The sequence below is a fragment of the Tiliqua scincoides genome, chromosome 3, assembly GCF_035046505.1.
Source record: "Tiliqua scincoides isolate rTilSci1 chromosome 3, rTilSci1.hap2, whole genome shotgun sequence".
Lineage (NCBI taxonomy): Eukaryota > Metazoa > Chordata > Lepidosauria > Squamata > Scincidae > Tiliqua > Tiliqua scincoides.
The window spans coordinates 210,689,162-210,706,582 of NC_089823.1; the positions used below are offsets into that span (position 1 = coordinate 210,689,162).

The window sequence follows — 17,421 nt, forward strand, 5'->3', positions numbered from 1 at the left end:
CATCTTAAGCAGGGGTGGGCAATCTTTCCGCTTTAGGGATCCTGGATCTTTAACAGTATAGAAGAGGGAATTTCAGCAAGTGCAGCTAGTCATCTCTCAGAAGCTCCATGTGTGTTCACAAAAATGTGTGCATGTGCATGTGAATGATAGTTTTAGTTTCACATGTCCTTTGGACACAAGATACCAACTGTTTCAGGAAAGTTAAATGTGTCTCAGACAATCTAAGGCTGGGCACATTTTGGCTTACACAAGGCCAAACATCAGCAAAATAACTTGCTCTGTCCCAAATGGAAACAAAGGCCTTAGACTGAACACACACAAGTGGGCTAGCCAATTGGGGTGAAAAAGATTGCAGGCAAGGCTGAGAGGAAAAAATAAGGCAGCCAGAGGAATTTCTGCACCTGCACTGACATGCAGTGAACCATTACTTTAAGTACAGGATGAAACGAGGTACATATCAGCTCCCTCCCCTCTTTTTTCAGTTACTTTAAGGGAGAAGGTTCAAACAGACAGACAAGCTGACTTTTTTTCTTCTTCAATTTTCAGAGCAAAGAAAACTGGACCCAAAACTGCAACCAAGAGATGGTCACAATGTAGCCAGCCTCTCTCTAGCTTATCCCTGGCTTTTTAAATTTAGGAACTTCTGGGATCAGATTTCTATTTTCTTACTAAAAGAGAATCATGGGTAATCCCCAGTTCAGCCAGCAATACACCCACTCATCTACCCCCTCACCTACTTTGCAAAAGGCACAACATGTTCCAGAGTGCTGTTTGCCTTTGGCACGAGCACCATCTAGTGGATTTGTCAAAGAAGCATCATTCTTCTTTCAGCAATAACAAATGCCCATTACTTAATACTCTCTCCATTGCTATGTGGCAAAGAAACTTATCAAACTGCTTGGTTCACAAACTTTCTAGTGCCCCAGGAACAAAACTCTCAGGCAACAAAACGTCTGTAGTGTGGAACAAGGCCCTAAAGGAAACAGACACAAAAGGCAGAAGGCTGAAGAGATAAGACACCACCTGTGGGGATGCAAGCAACAGGAACCTCAGTGAAGGTTAAGGGGAAGAAGAGACAATGGTTAGCCTTGCCTAGGTCTTGAGGGGGTTTCTGTGCCTTTAGCAGAGGCTCTATCAGTTGTGGCTTCAACCATTATTCCAGCATGTTGGACTGGGAGGGCCAAGACACAACATTTTATATTGTTTTAGAAGATGGGATAAGGTTCGGAGTTGCACATATTGATTTGAAGACCATCCTAATTTCATTGGTTGTGGTCTGCTTCCTAATATTAGAAATGTATCAGATGTTCTCGAATTTGTTCATAACTCAAAGTATGTATATCAAAGAAGGTTCTCTTCAGTATGGTAAAGTGTTGATGTATGGGTGTTTTTTTCATTGCAATATAGTTTAGGCCTACCTTATGTAATGCTGGCACTAAGCAAAGCCCTGCACTAGGCCTGCCATGGTGCCCAGACCCTCTGTCAAAAGTGTATTATTGATACTCTAGCCATAGAACTGAGGGTTGAGGGGTTGGCCTGGCCAGGATGGGCCCTCTAAATGGGCATGGGCTCTCATCCAGTGCCCAACCTGGACAACCCCCGATGCCAAATGTGAGGCTGCTTTGTGAAACCCATTTATATTGGCTCCGATACTATGCCTAAGTAGCCATTTGATAGCAAGTGCAAAACTATGGTAAGTGTGCACATGTAACTGGAGCGAGGGCGTCTCCATGCTGGTGCTCAAATTATGGAATACTCCCGAGGCATGCTTTCTTGGACCACCTTCTTTATCTTTTACGTGCCAGGTGAAGTCTTCCCTGCTGTCTTGGTCCTGGAATGGTTCTGGAGATGCTTTAAATAATTCAAAGTGTTATTTAAAAAAAATTCTTTTTTTGTATGTAGCTTTTTCTTTATAGTGTGATGTGGGGGGTGTGTGGCTGCGTACTTTTGAGGGAGGGGGTCTGTTGCTATTTTTGCTGCAGTTCTTTGCAATCATTGTTTTACGGGGTATTATTTGTGCTGTGCTTGTTTTTTATGCTGCTTTCATTAGTACTTCATTATTATTATTAACAGTATTTATATACCACTTTTCAACAAAAATGTATTCATTTTATTTAAAGAAAAATAAAAAATTTTTTTTAATGTTCATGAAGTGGTTTACAGACATATAGCCTCATCCTATGCATGACTACTCAGAAGTAAATCCCACTGTTTAAAGGCACTCACACAAATATATAGGAATGCAGCCAAAATCTAAATAAAATAATTAAATTATCCACGATAGTATTATTGTTTATATTTCATGCTGATGCTCTGTTGGTTTTATTTATGCTGTTGTTTTTTTTATTAAGCTATTACTGCATCTTTATTCTGTATTTTCTTGTATGTTTTAGTATGTTGCAAGCTGCCCCATTGCAGGGGGGAAAGAAAGAGTATAAATTGTTAAATAAATATATACACATTATTTGTTAATCCAGCCTGCTGTTTATATCTCTGTGATTTTATGGTTCTCCTCCTCATTATATCCTATCTGTATTGGGGGTTGCTTTTTGTTTTTTAAGCTAGGGGTGCCCAAATTCCAGCCCGGGGGCCACTTGCAGCCCTCAGGGACTCCCAATCCGGCCCACAGGGAGCACCCAGTCTCCAATGAGACTCTGGCTCTCCAGGGATTTGTTAGAGCCCATGCTAGCGCGACACAACTGCTCTTAGCATGAAGGTGATTGTTCAACCTCTCACATGAGCTGTTGGACTAGGGCTCCCTCCACTGCTTGCTGTTTTGTGTCTGTGAAACAGCAGCGGCAGTGAAGGAAAGGCCGGCCTTGCTTTATGCAAGGCCTTTTACAGGCCTTAGGGCACAATCCTAACTGGGTCTACTCAGAAGTGAGTCCTATTTTGTTCAGTGGGGCTTACTCTTAGGAAAGTGTGGTTAGGATTGCAGCCTGAGAGCCCAATCCACAGTCGCAAACATGCCGTAAGGCACGTTTTCGGGGCTCACCGCCGGTGTCTCACCGGTGCTAGCCCAGCGCCAGCTGGTGCTGGGCTAGCGCCAGATGGTGACCCGGGTTCCGTAGCTCGGCGGTCTCCTGGACCGCCGGGGCTGTGGAATGGGAGGCGGGGGCATGGATGGGGCGTGGGGAAGGCGTTCCAGGGAGGGGGGAGGCTGGCGGGAGGCGTGCCAGGGGGCAGATGGGAGGCATGTCGCGGGGAGGAAGAGATGCGGATCTGAGGAGCTGTGCTCTGCAGGATCCATGGCGCTTGTGCAGGGCTGCGCGCCCTACACGAGCGCCTTTACTTTAGCACCGACCTCTTGCTTATTTAATGTGTTCTCTCTTTCCTACTCCCTCTTCCATTTTATTCCCTTCCATTGACAAGTGGTTGGAATAATAAGGCTCTGAGTTCTCAATTATCAGAAATAACATTCAGGTCCTATTGGTGAATGTATCAGTGTTTTAAAAATATATGACAATTTATAAAAGTGACAGATAAGACTCTTTAGATGCAATAAGCAGCAGGAATGGGGTTGCTTCATACTGCCCTGATGCTTCAGAAATGAGTGTAAAGCATTTCTTCTTGAAGAGATGATCTTTCATTGGATAGAAGGCCAACTGTGCAGTCTGCCTAAAAGGATGAATTTGCTTTGACATTTATGACTATTGAAATCAAAAGGCTAACAGAATCCTATCTCCTCTGGCTGAGTATATGAGATTCTTAGCTGTATAAAAAGAGAGACAGCATCTCCGAGATAAAGAATCCTCTTTTTATGTGGTGGAAAAAGAAACCTAAGAGCATGACTCTAGAGTAGTGGTTCTCAAACAGGTGGGTCGTGACCCACCAGCTTGTGTAAAGATGCCCGTTTCCTTTAAGGGGCGGGGGCAGGGGGAAAGCAGAAAAGCGATCCTCAGGATTGTGCCCCACGGGGGTAGGGGGGGCTATTTTTCAACAAACCATATATGCTCCCAGGGTCCAGGGTGTGTGGGGAACCCCGCAGAGCGCTTGCAGGGCTCTCTGCAGCTTTTAAACAGTGACAGTTCTAAGCGCGATTAAACCGGCAGTAGAATTTCCAGTTTTGTCATGCTTGGAACTTTCACTGTTTAAAAGCCACGGAGCCCTGCAAGTGCTCCATGGGGTTCCCCACACCCCCTGGAAGCACATATGGTTTGTTGAAAAATAGCCCCCCCACCCCGCAGGGCCGCGATCCTGGGGATCGCTTTGCTGCTGCTGCTGCCCCTGCCCCTGCAAAGACTTACCCCGGGAGTAAATCTCCTGGGAAGTTTAAGAACCACTAGAGAGCTATTCACACACTGAGTTGCATGCACGTACAATCTATGTTCAGCGTACATGGATTGCCACTCTGTACATGTGTATAGTTATTCACACATTAGTTTCAATACATGGATTGTAGTATGAACAATGTCTACCTTATACCTGAGAGGTCCAGTCTCTGACAGCCCAATCTCATCTTTTCCCTCCATGCCAATGCAGTTGCTATGCTGGTGTGCACACTGCATCCTGCAGGGGGGGAGTCCTAGAGGTCTCCTCCAGGAAAGGAAATGTTTGTTCCAGGAAAGGAAATCAAACTAGATAAGGTAAAGATCTATGGCTGGATTTCCCCTGGGGTTGGTTTTGTTTTTTTGTTTTAAAGGATTCAGCTTCTTTTAAATGTAACTCTTTCAACCCCATAGCTTTTGCTGATTCAAATCCCACCCCTCAAGTGGCTATTTTCCCAGTAGGTGAGGGGAGACATTCTGATGACCACGAAATCCCCTTCCCCCCAGTACTGCAGTCCCTACCAAAATCAAGAACTAGCAAATACTTTTGACCTTTAAACTCTGTAACAGGAGCGCCAATGAATCTCATAAGGTCATGTCTAATTTGGCAATTTATCAGAGATTTCATTTTCAGAAATCAGTAAGCAAAGCCTTTCATGGCACACAGCAAAACAGGAACCTCTCAAATTGATACAGATTAAACTGTAGCAGGTACAAAGGCCAGAGCTGGTGCCAAGGTGTGCCAGGACTTGGGATACGGCTCAGTTCTGGGCCTCTCTGTGCATGCTCAAAGCAGATGCTCAAAGCACCCGCCTTATCCCACCCCACTTCACTTGTCCAGCTTACTTGATTCTGGGACTGGGGTGTGATGGCAGAAGTGGGTTACTTCCTCCTCCCCCCCTTGGACCGTTCCCATCTGCAACTCCATTGGCTGTGATGGAACTTGGGGCAGCCTAGAAATTGCCATACAGGAATCTCTGATTGTGGAATGATTAAGGCTGCAATCCTAACCACACTTTCCTGAGAGTAAGCCCCAATGAACAAAATAGGACTTCTGAGTTGACCTGGTTAGGATTGTGCCGAAGTTTTCTTAACTGTATGAGCAAATTGCTGAAGGGTCAATAAAGAGGTAGATCCCTTTGGGTCTTGACAGGCCTCCCCTCTGGTATCTCTCCTAAAAGGCCTTTGGAAGTCAGCAACCTTAGAAAAGGGGGTTGGACAAGTTTCTGGAGGAAAAATCCATTACGGGTTACAAGCCATGATGCGTATGTGCAACTTCCTGATTTTAGAAATGGGCTATGTCAGATGCAAGGGAGGGTACCAGGATGCAGGTCTCTTGTTATCTGGTGTGCTCCCTGGGGCATTTGCTGGCCGCTGTGATATAAAGAAAGTTGGACTAGATGAGCCTATGGCCTGATCCAATGGGGCTGTTCTTATGTTCTCATGAGGATTGTGGAAGCTGTACTGTCTCAGACACTTCTCTGCGGTTAAGTGATTTCAACACAGCCACAGGCAATCCTAGTTCTCTAATGTGTGGACCTGTATGGTAAAACTAAAAACATCAGTCTATCGTATTCACACATTACATTTTTAAATTTGATTTAAAAAAATTCACATCTAAAGAACAATGTGTGAAGAAGCAGAGGGATGACAGCTTAACAGAGCCACTTGCAAGGTCTGAAAAACATCCTCCATGTTAGTATGGCCCATTCTGAATATAAATTGTAGGTTTCTCTTTAAGAAGAAAATGGTGTTACATTACCCTTTTGACCATGATTTTGTAAGACTACAAACTGCATTTTCTCTTGCTTGTCTCAACTTTACCCAATAGACTGAGCTGGCTGAATCACTTTCACATTCCACCCAGTGAAATTACATTAGCAGATGTACATGTCGGCTCTGAAATAATTCTTTTGACTTTGTGTGGGTGGAAAAGCCTGGAAAGGATTATTGTAAACTGTTACTTTAAATGGCCATCGTTTCCCTACTAAAAGGCTTTATGTTTTATCTATCCTTTTGAGAAGGGCTCAAAAGAAATCCCTAAATGTAGATAACACTGAGATCCACATCTACATCTTCAGTTCAAATATATATCACCAGCTACATTTAATATACATAGTTTTTTCACACTTTGAATTTTTTTCTGCTTCCGTCTCTTCCAATCCCGTATTTTAGTTTCTGCTAAATTCAAACAGACATTTCAAGGGAGACACTAGAGAGCAGGCCTTTAGTTTCTGCCAAATGTATGGCTATCCCATTGCACACGAGGAATAATTCTGAAACACACAGAAACTTATACTCTAAATTTGAAAGCTATGGGGCAGCGTCCCTGAGGGGGCGCAGGGTATCTGGTGGATGGTCTAAAGTTCCAGGAAGGGCCACAGCTCTGTGACACAGCATTGCAGGGAGACGATCCAAGATCACTCTCTGGCAGTGACAGGCAGAACATTGCCAAACACAGTATGGGAACACATGGGAGCACAGACAATAGCAAGATACCTGTATCTTGTTGCTACTCCCCGGCACCTAGCTTTCAGAGATAGGTTACCTCTAAAACCTCGAAGTTGCATACAGTTGTCATGATGTAACCTGTACTGAACTTTTCCTCCACAAATATGTCTAATTCCCTTAGAAACTCAATTATTCCAGAAAGCTGTTTAGGTTCTGTGGTTTAATGCTATGTTGCTCTGCTTCTGAGTTTTTTAAAATTTCTCCCTTTGGATTTTTATTCTGCTTTTGACATTGTTTGCACATTACTAATACTTTTATTAATTGTATATCGTTTTATTTTGTGTGTGTGTGAGTGTGTGAGTGTGTGTGTGTGTGCGTGTGCGCGCGCGTGCGCGTGCGCGCTTACAGCCTCTTTGGGCATCTTCACAAGGAGGGGAAGAATGAGATTTAATTCCTATACAGAATAAATAAAATCAGCACTCAGAGTGCATCCAACTCTCCTAAAATTTAGATGTGGTCTAATAGAGAGCTTTGGCATAACCCTAAAACAAGCACATTCCTTTAGCAATCACATAAGAACAAGGACTATTCATATTTGTATCAACACTCACCTAATTTCTATGGGAGAAAAAAAATACCTAACAATTCAATCCTATGCATGTTTGCTCAGAAGTCAGTTCAGTGGGGCTTACTCCCAAATGTGTGTGTTTACAGCTTAAAATGATTACAGATTATGCATATGTTTTTTTTCTAAACAGTCTCAATTTACATTAAGCGGCATGCAACATGTGAGCTAAGTTTTTGCATAATTAGGAAGAAAAAAGCAGTTGGCAAAGTTCACCACGTAGGAAAAGAGGTTCCAAACATACAAAAGATTCACACAGTGTTTGTCAGAGCAGTTTAAGTCAAAACACATTTTGTGCATAGCAACTGAAGATTCGTTTCCAAGTTATACCACATATGAAAAGCTTGTGGATACAGTGATCAGGAAGTTTAAACTCAAGAAGCCTGGATTTCACAATTGTGGAAGCTTGGGCCAAAAAAGAAATAGAAAACAATAGAACGCCCAAACCCCGAATCCAGTGTGTGTGTATCTGACTGGCATGCATGAAGAAGCTATCTTGCTGTTATAAACAGTGAAAATATTTTAAGAAGTCAAACCCTAAATGTCTAAATAAATAATGCATACCAAGTGTAAATAGCTATTATATGCTGAAACCATTCAGCCAGGTGCAGCTGTGCCAAAACAGCTACCACTGAATCCAGAGGTACTGCCGAGACCACCAGAGGTCTCCTTGGGGGATGGGACTTTCATCCCCTTCCCCCGAGGAAAGTCTCAAGGTCTACAATGGGGCTTCTCAAATCTGTGCTGGCTATTTTGCAAGTGAAGACTTGAGAGACTCCTTGTTGGACCTTCTGACTTGACACAGAGTTCAGGATCCTGCCTCAGTTCCTCCCCCCGTCCCATTCCGCCCACTCTCCCCTCCCCTCGCCCTGAAACTAGTTACCCCTGGCCAGCACTGAGGCTCAGTGCCAACTGGTGCTAGCCCAGCATGAGCGACTCCTCCTGCCACAGACATGCCTTACAGCACGTTTGGGACACCCAGCACCAACTAATGAGAGAGTTCAGGATTGGGCCTTTAAGCTATAATCCTATCTTACTCATCAGAAACAAACACCTCTATGTACAGGGGACAGATATCTGAACCTTGTAAGACTTTCCTAATCAACTCAAATAGGACAGTTTGGTGAAACTGACAACAGTAAATGAAATAGTGAAGAAAGTGTCTTTTGAGGCATCATTGCCACCATAGTACTTTCTCTTGCACCCTCCCTCCCCACCATGGGAATGGAGACACTGCAGGTGGACCAGCTCTGGCTCCACCTTGGGACCTGCCATGGGGTCCTCAGGACCCATTTCAACTGTGGCACCCCCCCCCCCGCCCCACTCAGCTATACCATTGTCTCAATGGGAATCATTTTGTCTAGGGGAAAATTTTTTTTATCAATCATGAGGATACTGACTGCTCATTCCATGGTAAGGGAAACACCTCTATACGTACTTAGATAAGTAGCTAACCATATATCACCTTGTAGGCTCTTAAATTTTTTTGTCTCTTGTCCATATATCTTTTTGCTCCAGGATAAACTATAGGACATCTAACACTCTTCTGGGACTAGGTCTGCTTTTGAGAAGGAAACTTATAAGTTTTGCTATCTTTAATGAGTATGAATGGGCTTTTTGTTATGGTTTTATGCAAGGGAATAATGGGTAGTCAAGGTCTTGGAAAAAAGAGGCTAATGACTGGAGGAGTTTCCCTTAATGGTCTTGAAATCTCTTTTTTCTCCCTTTATAATGTGACACTAGTCAGAGCTATTGATGGAGGCAGAGAAATAATTGTGCAGGCTTAAGGATATGCCCATGAGAGAGAGAGTGTGTATCAAGTGGAGGCTAGACCGGAGATGGTAGCAAGGGTGGTTGAAGTACTGGTGTTCCTGGATGAGGGGCAAAACAGGGAGTTTCTTCAGGTGCCTGGATGCCTGTGTAAAGCAGCCCCTCCCCTTTGGCTTCCTAGCCATTCCGGCAAACATTACACCAGCTTCCATGCGCCATTGGCACAGGAGCTGAATAAGACTGAGTTGTAAGTTTCCACTGCCCTCTCATGCAAATAAAACTAAGTATCTAGTACTACCCTGGTCTTTTTGCTATCTGATCAGGTGGAGAGCACTTATGCAAACATTTGGTTTAAAACAGTAAGAAGTCTCCATGCATGAAAACATGTTTCTACAAGTAGGTCATTTAATGGGGAAACAGTGCATGTATCCCCCCCCCCCTTTGCAGGGTAAACAACAGCTTGGGAATAGGCAGGTTTTGATAAGGAAAACAACATGGAATTGAAAGGATTAAATTTCTCTACCTCATCCCTGTGGCCAAAGAAACTGGTTGCCCCCACAGCCGCTTTTCAATCTGGATATCCAATTACCAATCATCCACATAACGTATAGTCTAGCCCCAAGCTTTGTGTGTGAAAATACATTTTGCTAACTGTGGCAGTATCAAATACTAGCAAAACATGAGAGGGTGAACTAAGTTGGAAAACAGAATCTTTGAAATCTCAAAGTGCAAGCATTGCTGCCTGATCAGGTAATGCTGCAAATCTTGGAATAAGCCTCTCCCCTTCGTTTTGTGCATGAAGTGCTTCTTGAGTTTCATTGTTTTCATATCAGGACATTAATTCAGTCACATTATTGGCTTTTGGAGCCAAATCCCTGACATAGATTCTTATTGCTCAAACCTCAGTTACTCAAACCTCCCCAACTAGGAAAGTCAATTTGCCCAGAGAACTCAAGGATTTTCCATAACAAAAAAATAGCCAAATTAAACTTGCATTGTCATGTCCACGTGATAGTAGAGTGGAAGACTTCACACAGCATTCTGCCTCAGACAGGATGACCAGATCCAATGGAGGACAGAGAAAGGTGCTCTGCCTTTAAGTATTGTATAGAAGGGAATTTTGGCAGGTACAGCTTTTTAAACCCTTCCACATTGAGCTGCACCTGCCAAAATTCCCTCCTGTATACAATACTTAAAGGCAGGGCTTTTTTCTAACATAACGCACAGGAACGGCATTCCTGCACTTTTTTGATGGGCTTCCCCCGCAACAAGCAGCCAGCACTCAGTTCCGCCTCCCAGCCCGGCACCTGCCTCCCTCCCTCCCCTCAAAAGCGCAGCCGCTGAACAAGGGTCCCCCCAGACTCCCCCGCCCAGCCCAGCACAACCCCCCCCCAAATAGGGCTCCTCTTCTCCCCCACCCCATCCTTTCCCAGGCAGGCTTCCTCCTGTACCAGGCAACTCTGGCTGACAAGTGCGAGGGCGCAGTGAGCCCCGTTGACTCTAATGGGACTTACTTCTGAGGAGACAGGCAGAGGAGGGGCTCTGAGGCTGCAGTCCTCTCCACACCTTCCTGGGAGGAAGCCCCACTGCCTCTAATGGGACTGACTTCTGAGTAGACAGGCAGAGGAGGGGCTCTGAGGCCGCAGTCCTCTCCACACCTTCCTGGGAGGAAGCCCCACTGCCTCTAATGGGACTGACTTCTGAGTAGACAGGCACAGGATTGGGCCCTGAGGCTACAGTACTCTCCACACTTTCCTGGGAGGAAGCCCCACTGACTCTAATGGGACTGACTTCTGAGTAGACAGGCACAGGATTGGGCCCTGAGGCTGCCCGTTTTCTGCACCCGTTTTCACATGCTAAGGGCAGGTGAAAAGGGATTCTATGTGTGTCCAATGTGCTGTCCAGCCTTGCCAGAGATCCTCCTCATCCTTCCCCCACAAGCATGCCCTCCACCAGCCAGCGTTTGCAGCTCCTCTCCAGCAATGCACAGCAGCTGCTCAGGGCAGCAGAGAACATACAACTGCATGCCAAGCACCTTCCCAAAGACACAGAGTATTCCGATACTTTACATATTAATCGCTTACCACACCCCCCCCCCCCCCCCCCCCCCCCCCCCCCCCCCCCCCCCCCCAAAACCCCCCCCCCCCCCCCCCCCTACTCCCACCAGTTGCTTAGAGTAATTTTACTACATGGAACTGTAAGCCATTTTTCGGAATCCATTCACTGCTTCCTCCTCGAAGTAGTGCCACACTACGTACTACACGCTACAAGTGCACCTGTACAGTATTTTTCCCCATGTGTAGAAAAAGTAGCTAGGGGGAAGGGGATGTGGAGATTGACAGCCCAATCCTATGCATGTCTGCTCAGAAGTAAGTTCATCTTTAGGGCGGAAGCACGTAAAAAATATTTTATTTCTCCAATAAAAAATGGAAAATAAATAAATAAATGAAAGATTAACAAATTGTGAGTCTCTGCACCTTTTATTTCTCTCTCTCTCTCTCTCTCTCTCTCTCTCTTTTTTTTTTACAAAAAAGCACTGCTTAAAGGTATAGTCGCATTGGATCTGGTCACCCTGGCCCCAGATGAATGCCATTTCTGCTCATGCCAAGACAAGTACCAGATGGGAGAAATATGAAGAATTTAATCCAGACCCTTTTTTATCTGGAGCAAACGGACATGTTCTTGGATTTGCAGCAAGGGAGAAATTGAACAAAACAAAATAAACTCATAAACATCCCAAATCAAATTAGATGTAAATAATTTCCGTATGCAGCTGAAGACTTGCCTGGCACAGGGGATCAGGTAAGGGAGAATTGACTTGGGTAGGAGATAATGAAAAAATACTCAATTCTCAGAACATGCTAATATTGCTAATAATTCTTTTTTATCACAAGCAATTGGAACTGAAATTGATTTAGTATAGTATTATACAACTTGTGTACATTATACATGTATACATAGTACACTGTATTATACTATATAAGTAAAAGCAAGTCCAGAAGGAAAGGCTGTGCAGCTCTTTCAATGTCAATGGGCACCTGGCTGATGGGATTGAGGCTGCAATTTCCAAAGTGTGTGTCACAATGCCCCAGGGTGTTGCAGAGTGCCCGCTACCGTGAAAGGGAGAGGGTGGCATGAGCCTCCAAGCAAAGGAGATTAAGCTGGAGTGTGTGAAAAGTGCGCACTGTGAAAAGCCCTCCCACCTGACGGACAGCCCAAACTTGAGCTGCCCGGGGTGTGTGGCTGCAGCGGCGCCAAGAACGGCCGCCGCCGCATCCTGCGCACCTCGGACAGCACCTTGGGAGAAGGGAACTTTCGTCCCCTTCTCCTGGGTAAGGAAAGCAGCCCTGCAACAGGGATAGCACAGGCACTGGCCCGGCAGTAAGCCTCGCAGACGTGCCTTACGGCACATTTGCAACAGTGTGCTGTGGCAGAAAGCCGGAGCACCGAGCTCAGGATTGGGTTCTGACACTCTTACCACTGTTTGGAGATTTGCTATAACCTCTGAACACGGAGTGGGTGGCCGGTGATGTCATCGCATGACATGTTTGACATCACTGTCACTCATGTCTGAGTTTTGAGGGTGTCACAGTAGTTTGGGAACTGCTAGATTAAGGGGAGGGAAATAGTGATCAGAGGCAGTCTCCCTTCTATCCCATTGTCAGAATATGTTTTGGTCATTAGAGTCTTCTCTACAGCTTTGGTGAAAGACATTCTAACAAACTGGGCAGTCCAATTCTATGCCAGACTGGTCTGTGACCATAGTGCTTTGAGACTCTGGAGTTTCGCTGTCACAAAATGGCTGCTGACAGAGCACATAGCACTCTTTTGGCAGCAGGCACATGCGGCGTGGGTGTGTCAGGTAAGGCAGAACCACCCATCACAGCCCATGGAAAAGCACCGCAGCTGCTCTGCCCACTTATACCTGAGAAGTCTCTCCTTACACCCGGGAAAGCTGGTGTAAGGAGAGTAAGCAGGTGGGGCAGCTACAGTGCTTTTTCATGGACTCACTTCGCAGCTACCCTCACTTTGCAGCTACCCCACCCTCATCCCCTCACTCCCGGATTGGCCTTTTCAGCCACACTAGACGCTGTGCCAGAACCACCTTTCAGAGCGCGATACCATAGTCTTTTGAGACTGAAGGTTGCCAATACATACCCTCATCCCCTCACTTTGCAGCTACCCCACCCTCATCCCCTCACTTTGCAGCTACCCTACCCCCTTTCTCTTCTTTCTCTATCCTCCCTGCCCCCTTTCTCTCCTCTGACCTCTTTTCTTTCTTCTTTCTCCCCTTTCTCTCTTTGGACCTGTGCCAGCTACAGAGCTGACATAGGTCCGAGAAGACTCTCTGCTAAGCAGGAGGCTTACAGAGGTATAAGGGAATTTAAATCTCCTTTCTCCTTTTAAGCCCCCCAATCAGCCCTTCATAGGATAGAGTGCCCTCCTTTTGGATGCAGCTGCACTGGGGGGGGGGGGATAGAATTGGACCCTTAAATTCTAAAATGCAGCTGAATCAAGACACCGCTGCTTTAACAATATCAAATTCACACAAAAATGCAGAAGTTCAGTCTTATGATGATGTAAAAAGCGACAATATATTTTGATTCTGCAAAGAGATGACTGAAGCTAAAAGTCTATTGGTTGTGTAATTTCAGAGGGCTCTTCACAAGCTCAGAACCCTGGGTGCCTGTAAATTAAGGCACTCCTATAAAATCTGAAGTGCTGCCATAAATCCAACACCATAGATAAAGACTTCAGTGCCCCATTTAATAGATGTGTGGATCAGGATCTCATCTAGCCTATTGTAACCTTCTCTTAGAACAAGGACAGTGATCACAAACTACCCCAAGAAGATAATACTGAGTTTGTATGTTTTATGTTGTGCTTGACTTGCTATTGATCCATTTCTGGCATTGTGGAGTGAATGTCAGATGAAAAGGCATTTGGTCAAATATCGCAGTTTGACTCTGAACTCAATATTTACTGTCCAGATTCAGAAACTTAGGAAGGATTTCATGGCAGTTCAAATAGTCAGTTGTCAAGCTGATGCTGCATTGTGTTTGAGGTACAGTTGTTTTATGTGTCTAACTTTCCGCAATGCGATGCAGTAGCACCAAAATGGCCCCCACTGTATCCAGTGCAGAAAGAGAGGCTGCTGGAGGTGTCCCCGAGGTGGAGGTACATTCATCCCCTTCCCCACAGGATCAGCACCAGCAGCTGCTATAAGGTTACCCAAGCTTGCACCAGCAAAAACATTGGCACAAGTTCAAGCAGCCCTGTGTTGGGAAATCAGGTCCAGGATTTGATATGGCAGTAGTCCCTGCTGCCAATCGTGCCTCCTAGCAGGCCTGATGCACTCCCCTCCTTGCCCTTCCCACCCCATTCCATCCCCCCATCCCCATTCCACCTTCCCCCTGCCCTTCTTTTGGCTGCGCTTACCTGTTCCAGCATGCACTGGCCTTCCACTAGTGCCAGCAGATCGGGACAGGCTTTCTGCCAGCACCATGATCAACTATGCTATTGCAACTGTGCTTTATTATTATTATTATTATTATTATTATTATTATTAACAGTATTTATATACCGCTTTTCAACTAAAAGTTCACAAAGCGGTTTACAGAGAAAAATCAAATAACTAAATGGCTCCCTGTCCCAAAAGGGCTCACAATCTAAAAAGATGCAAATAAATACCAGCAGACAGCCACCAGAGCAGACAGTGCTGGGGTGAGGTGGGCCAGTTACTCCCCCCCTGCTAAAAAAAGGAGCACCCACTTGAAAAGGTGCCGCTTACCCAATTAGCAGGGGTAATGTGCTTTAAAGCACATTTGGGACAGTGTATGCCAGCTGAGCATGCACTCAACCACTGCTATGCCTCAGTAGGATTGTGCCATAATAAATTTAATTAAAACTGAAACTGTAGCTGATCTGAAAACTGTGATAGCCAGTTTGGACCTGCTTCTAAATTGCATTATCTGTAAATGAGCATTATACCTTCTCAAAGTATCTGTTTTATCATGATGTCAAACAGTTTGCACCCAATCATCTTTTCAAAGCAAACTATCTTTAGTCTGAGAAATGAAGCACATGTGCAAGCGTGATCTGCCTCTAAGTGCCAGATGCTGGGAATAAGCCATGAGGGAGGCAAGAAAATGCTGGACTAGGTGGTGCGATCCAACAGAGCTCCCCAAACAATCAGGATTCTTATCACAGTGAATCTCTTAGCACCACATCATCATGACTCCCATGACTAAAATATGAATGCACCAGAACTATTTGTAAATATTTTAACTCGGTGGCGTAGCTAAGGGGAGAGCAGGAGGGGTTGTCAATTGTCCTGGGCACCATGCCTTGGGAGGGTGTCAGGGGAGGTGCCTTTGATAGGTCTTTTGAGGTCTGGGGAGGCTGTGTGCGGCCTCCCTGAGCCTTGGAAGGCCTCAGAAGGCCTGCCGAAGGCCTTAGGAAGGCACTTCTGGTTTTCACTGGGCCTTCTGAGGCCCAGGGAGGCCTCAATGTGCCTCAGACCTCCTTGCAGATGCCCCCAGGGGTGTTCTGGGCATCCGGCCCTCAGGGGTTGTTAAATCCCTGGGTGCTAGATCCCTTAGCTACACCACTATTGCAACTCCTTATGTAAAGTGACTGTGAGTGAAACATGAATGTGTGTCAACATTGTAAGTGAAAGTGAAGAACAGATAATAGTGAATGAACTGATGTAGAACAGGAACCTGCCAAATTTGAAATGACATATAGATTTTCTATAACAATTTGCTACTTAGAGCAAAAAAAAATGGAACTGCAAAACAGAATCCATGCACATACTTTTACTATCTGTTTCACCCTAGTATATGTGTTGGCATCTTGTCAGAAGACACATATAAATACAATGGCTTTAAAAAGAGCAATGTTGTATGAACCACACTTACCCTATAACAATACAAGAGATGGCCGTGCCCAAAAAGGCATACGTTAAAACTGATCCCAAGTTACGGAAAAAGTGTCTCTGTGGAACAGTAAAGGACAGGAAAAGTCTTGTAAAATTGTAAGCAGTTTAAATACAGAAACGTATGTTTGCCAAGCAAATCCAAAGCCTGCACCACAAATTCTAATCTCAAGGTCTGTTTATCTGAATCACTACTGTGTGTGGTTGTAATAAATTCTTAGGCCTCGAGCCAGTGATATCAGAATAATTTTCTCCTATCTATACTGTAAGCTCCAGTCAAAAAGACATAGTTCTACTAAATTAAGCAACATTTAAAAAAAATAATAATACAATCCAATATCCAGCACAAAGACTAAAAAAAATGCTTAAAGGTTGTTCATAAATTTAAAAAATAATTGGGAAGGCAAAGAAATCTTGAAACAGCTTATGCTCTGAAAAAGGTTATGAGAACTCAGTAATGAAATGAAATTATCCTAGAATTTGAAAAAAGTGTTGAAACTTATATTTTAACAGCTCCTTAGTTTTAATGGTTATTTGCAACTCATATTAATTTGTGTGTGTGCACAGAGTGGGTTCTTTTTAGTGGCTATGGATGTCATCTGGATAGGTTTAGTCATATGCATAAGGGACATCACACGTATTACAACACTGACATTTAGTCTTTATATTAAAGACTTTTTTTAATTAAAAAAAGCCTGATGCTAAGGGAAAAATACTGGATGGACAGGAAAAAATACCAGAGGGCTGGCAAATCTAAGAGTTTTAGGAATCATTCTGTTAACAATACTATGAATCAAAATGATTGTTTGAAATAGGGGACATGTTCCTCACTTTGATTTATCTGGGTAACGTTTAGCTAAAGTACTTTCTCACTGGTAGTTTCATGAATGTCTCTGCTCAGCCCTATAGATCAGCAGGCTCATAAGACCACCAACTGTAGTTGAAAGGAGAAACCACTTACCTTCTTTAAACTGTATCCAGCATGAAATATAATAGGAGGTAATAAAACATTGAAGAAGATTGAAGGATCAAAGGTCATCTGCCAGAAAGGACAAAGACACAAGGTAAGAAACCCAGAATGTGCAAAAGGAATTAGGTGTGTTAGGAGGATCTTCTGGCCATTAAAATTCAGGACAAACTACAGTATTTGAAAAGAATTTTTTTTTTAAATCTGAACCTATGGTTTATAATGCAGGAATAACAATGGGTAAAACACAGGATGATGCATGAATGGGAATGTATTGTCAAAAATGCTTCCAATCAACCAGATGAGTTCTCACAGTGGCAGGAAGAAGATCAGCAAACCTGCTTCCTGCCAAAACAGAATCAGAAGTCAGAAAAATCTCTTGGCACACAGTAACCAATTCCAT

General features: G+C 44.4%; 1 protein-coding gene across 1 annotated transcript in view; it reads right to left on the bottom strand.

The window, feature by feature from the left end:
• The window catches only part of SLC9A9 (solute carrier family 9 member A9), a 294,081-nt gene that overhangs the window by 257,616 nt on the left and 19,044 nt on the right, over positions 1-17,421 (bottom strand). The window contains exons 3-4 of the mRNA XM_066618996.1: positions 17,013-17,090; positions 16,035-16,111 (exon numbers count right to left, since the gene is read on the bottom strand). Of these exons, the coding sequence (XP_066475093.1) occupies positions 16,035-16,111; positions 17,013-17,090 (155 nt within the window). The remainder of the gene's footprint in view (positions 1-16,034; positions 16,112-17,012; positions 17,091-17,421) is intronic.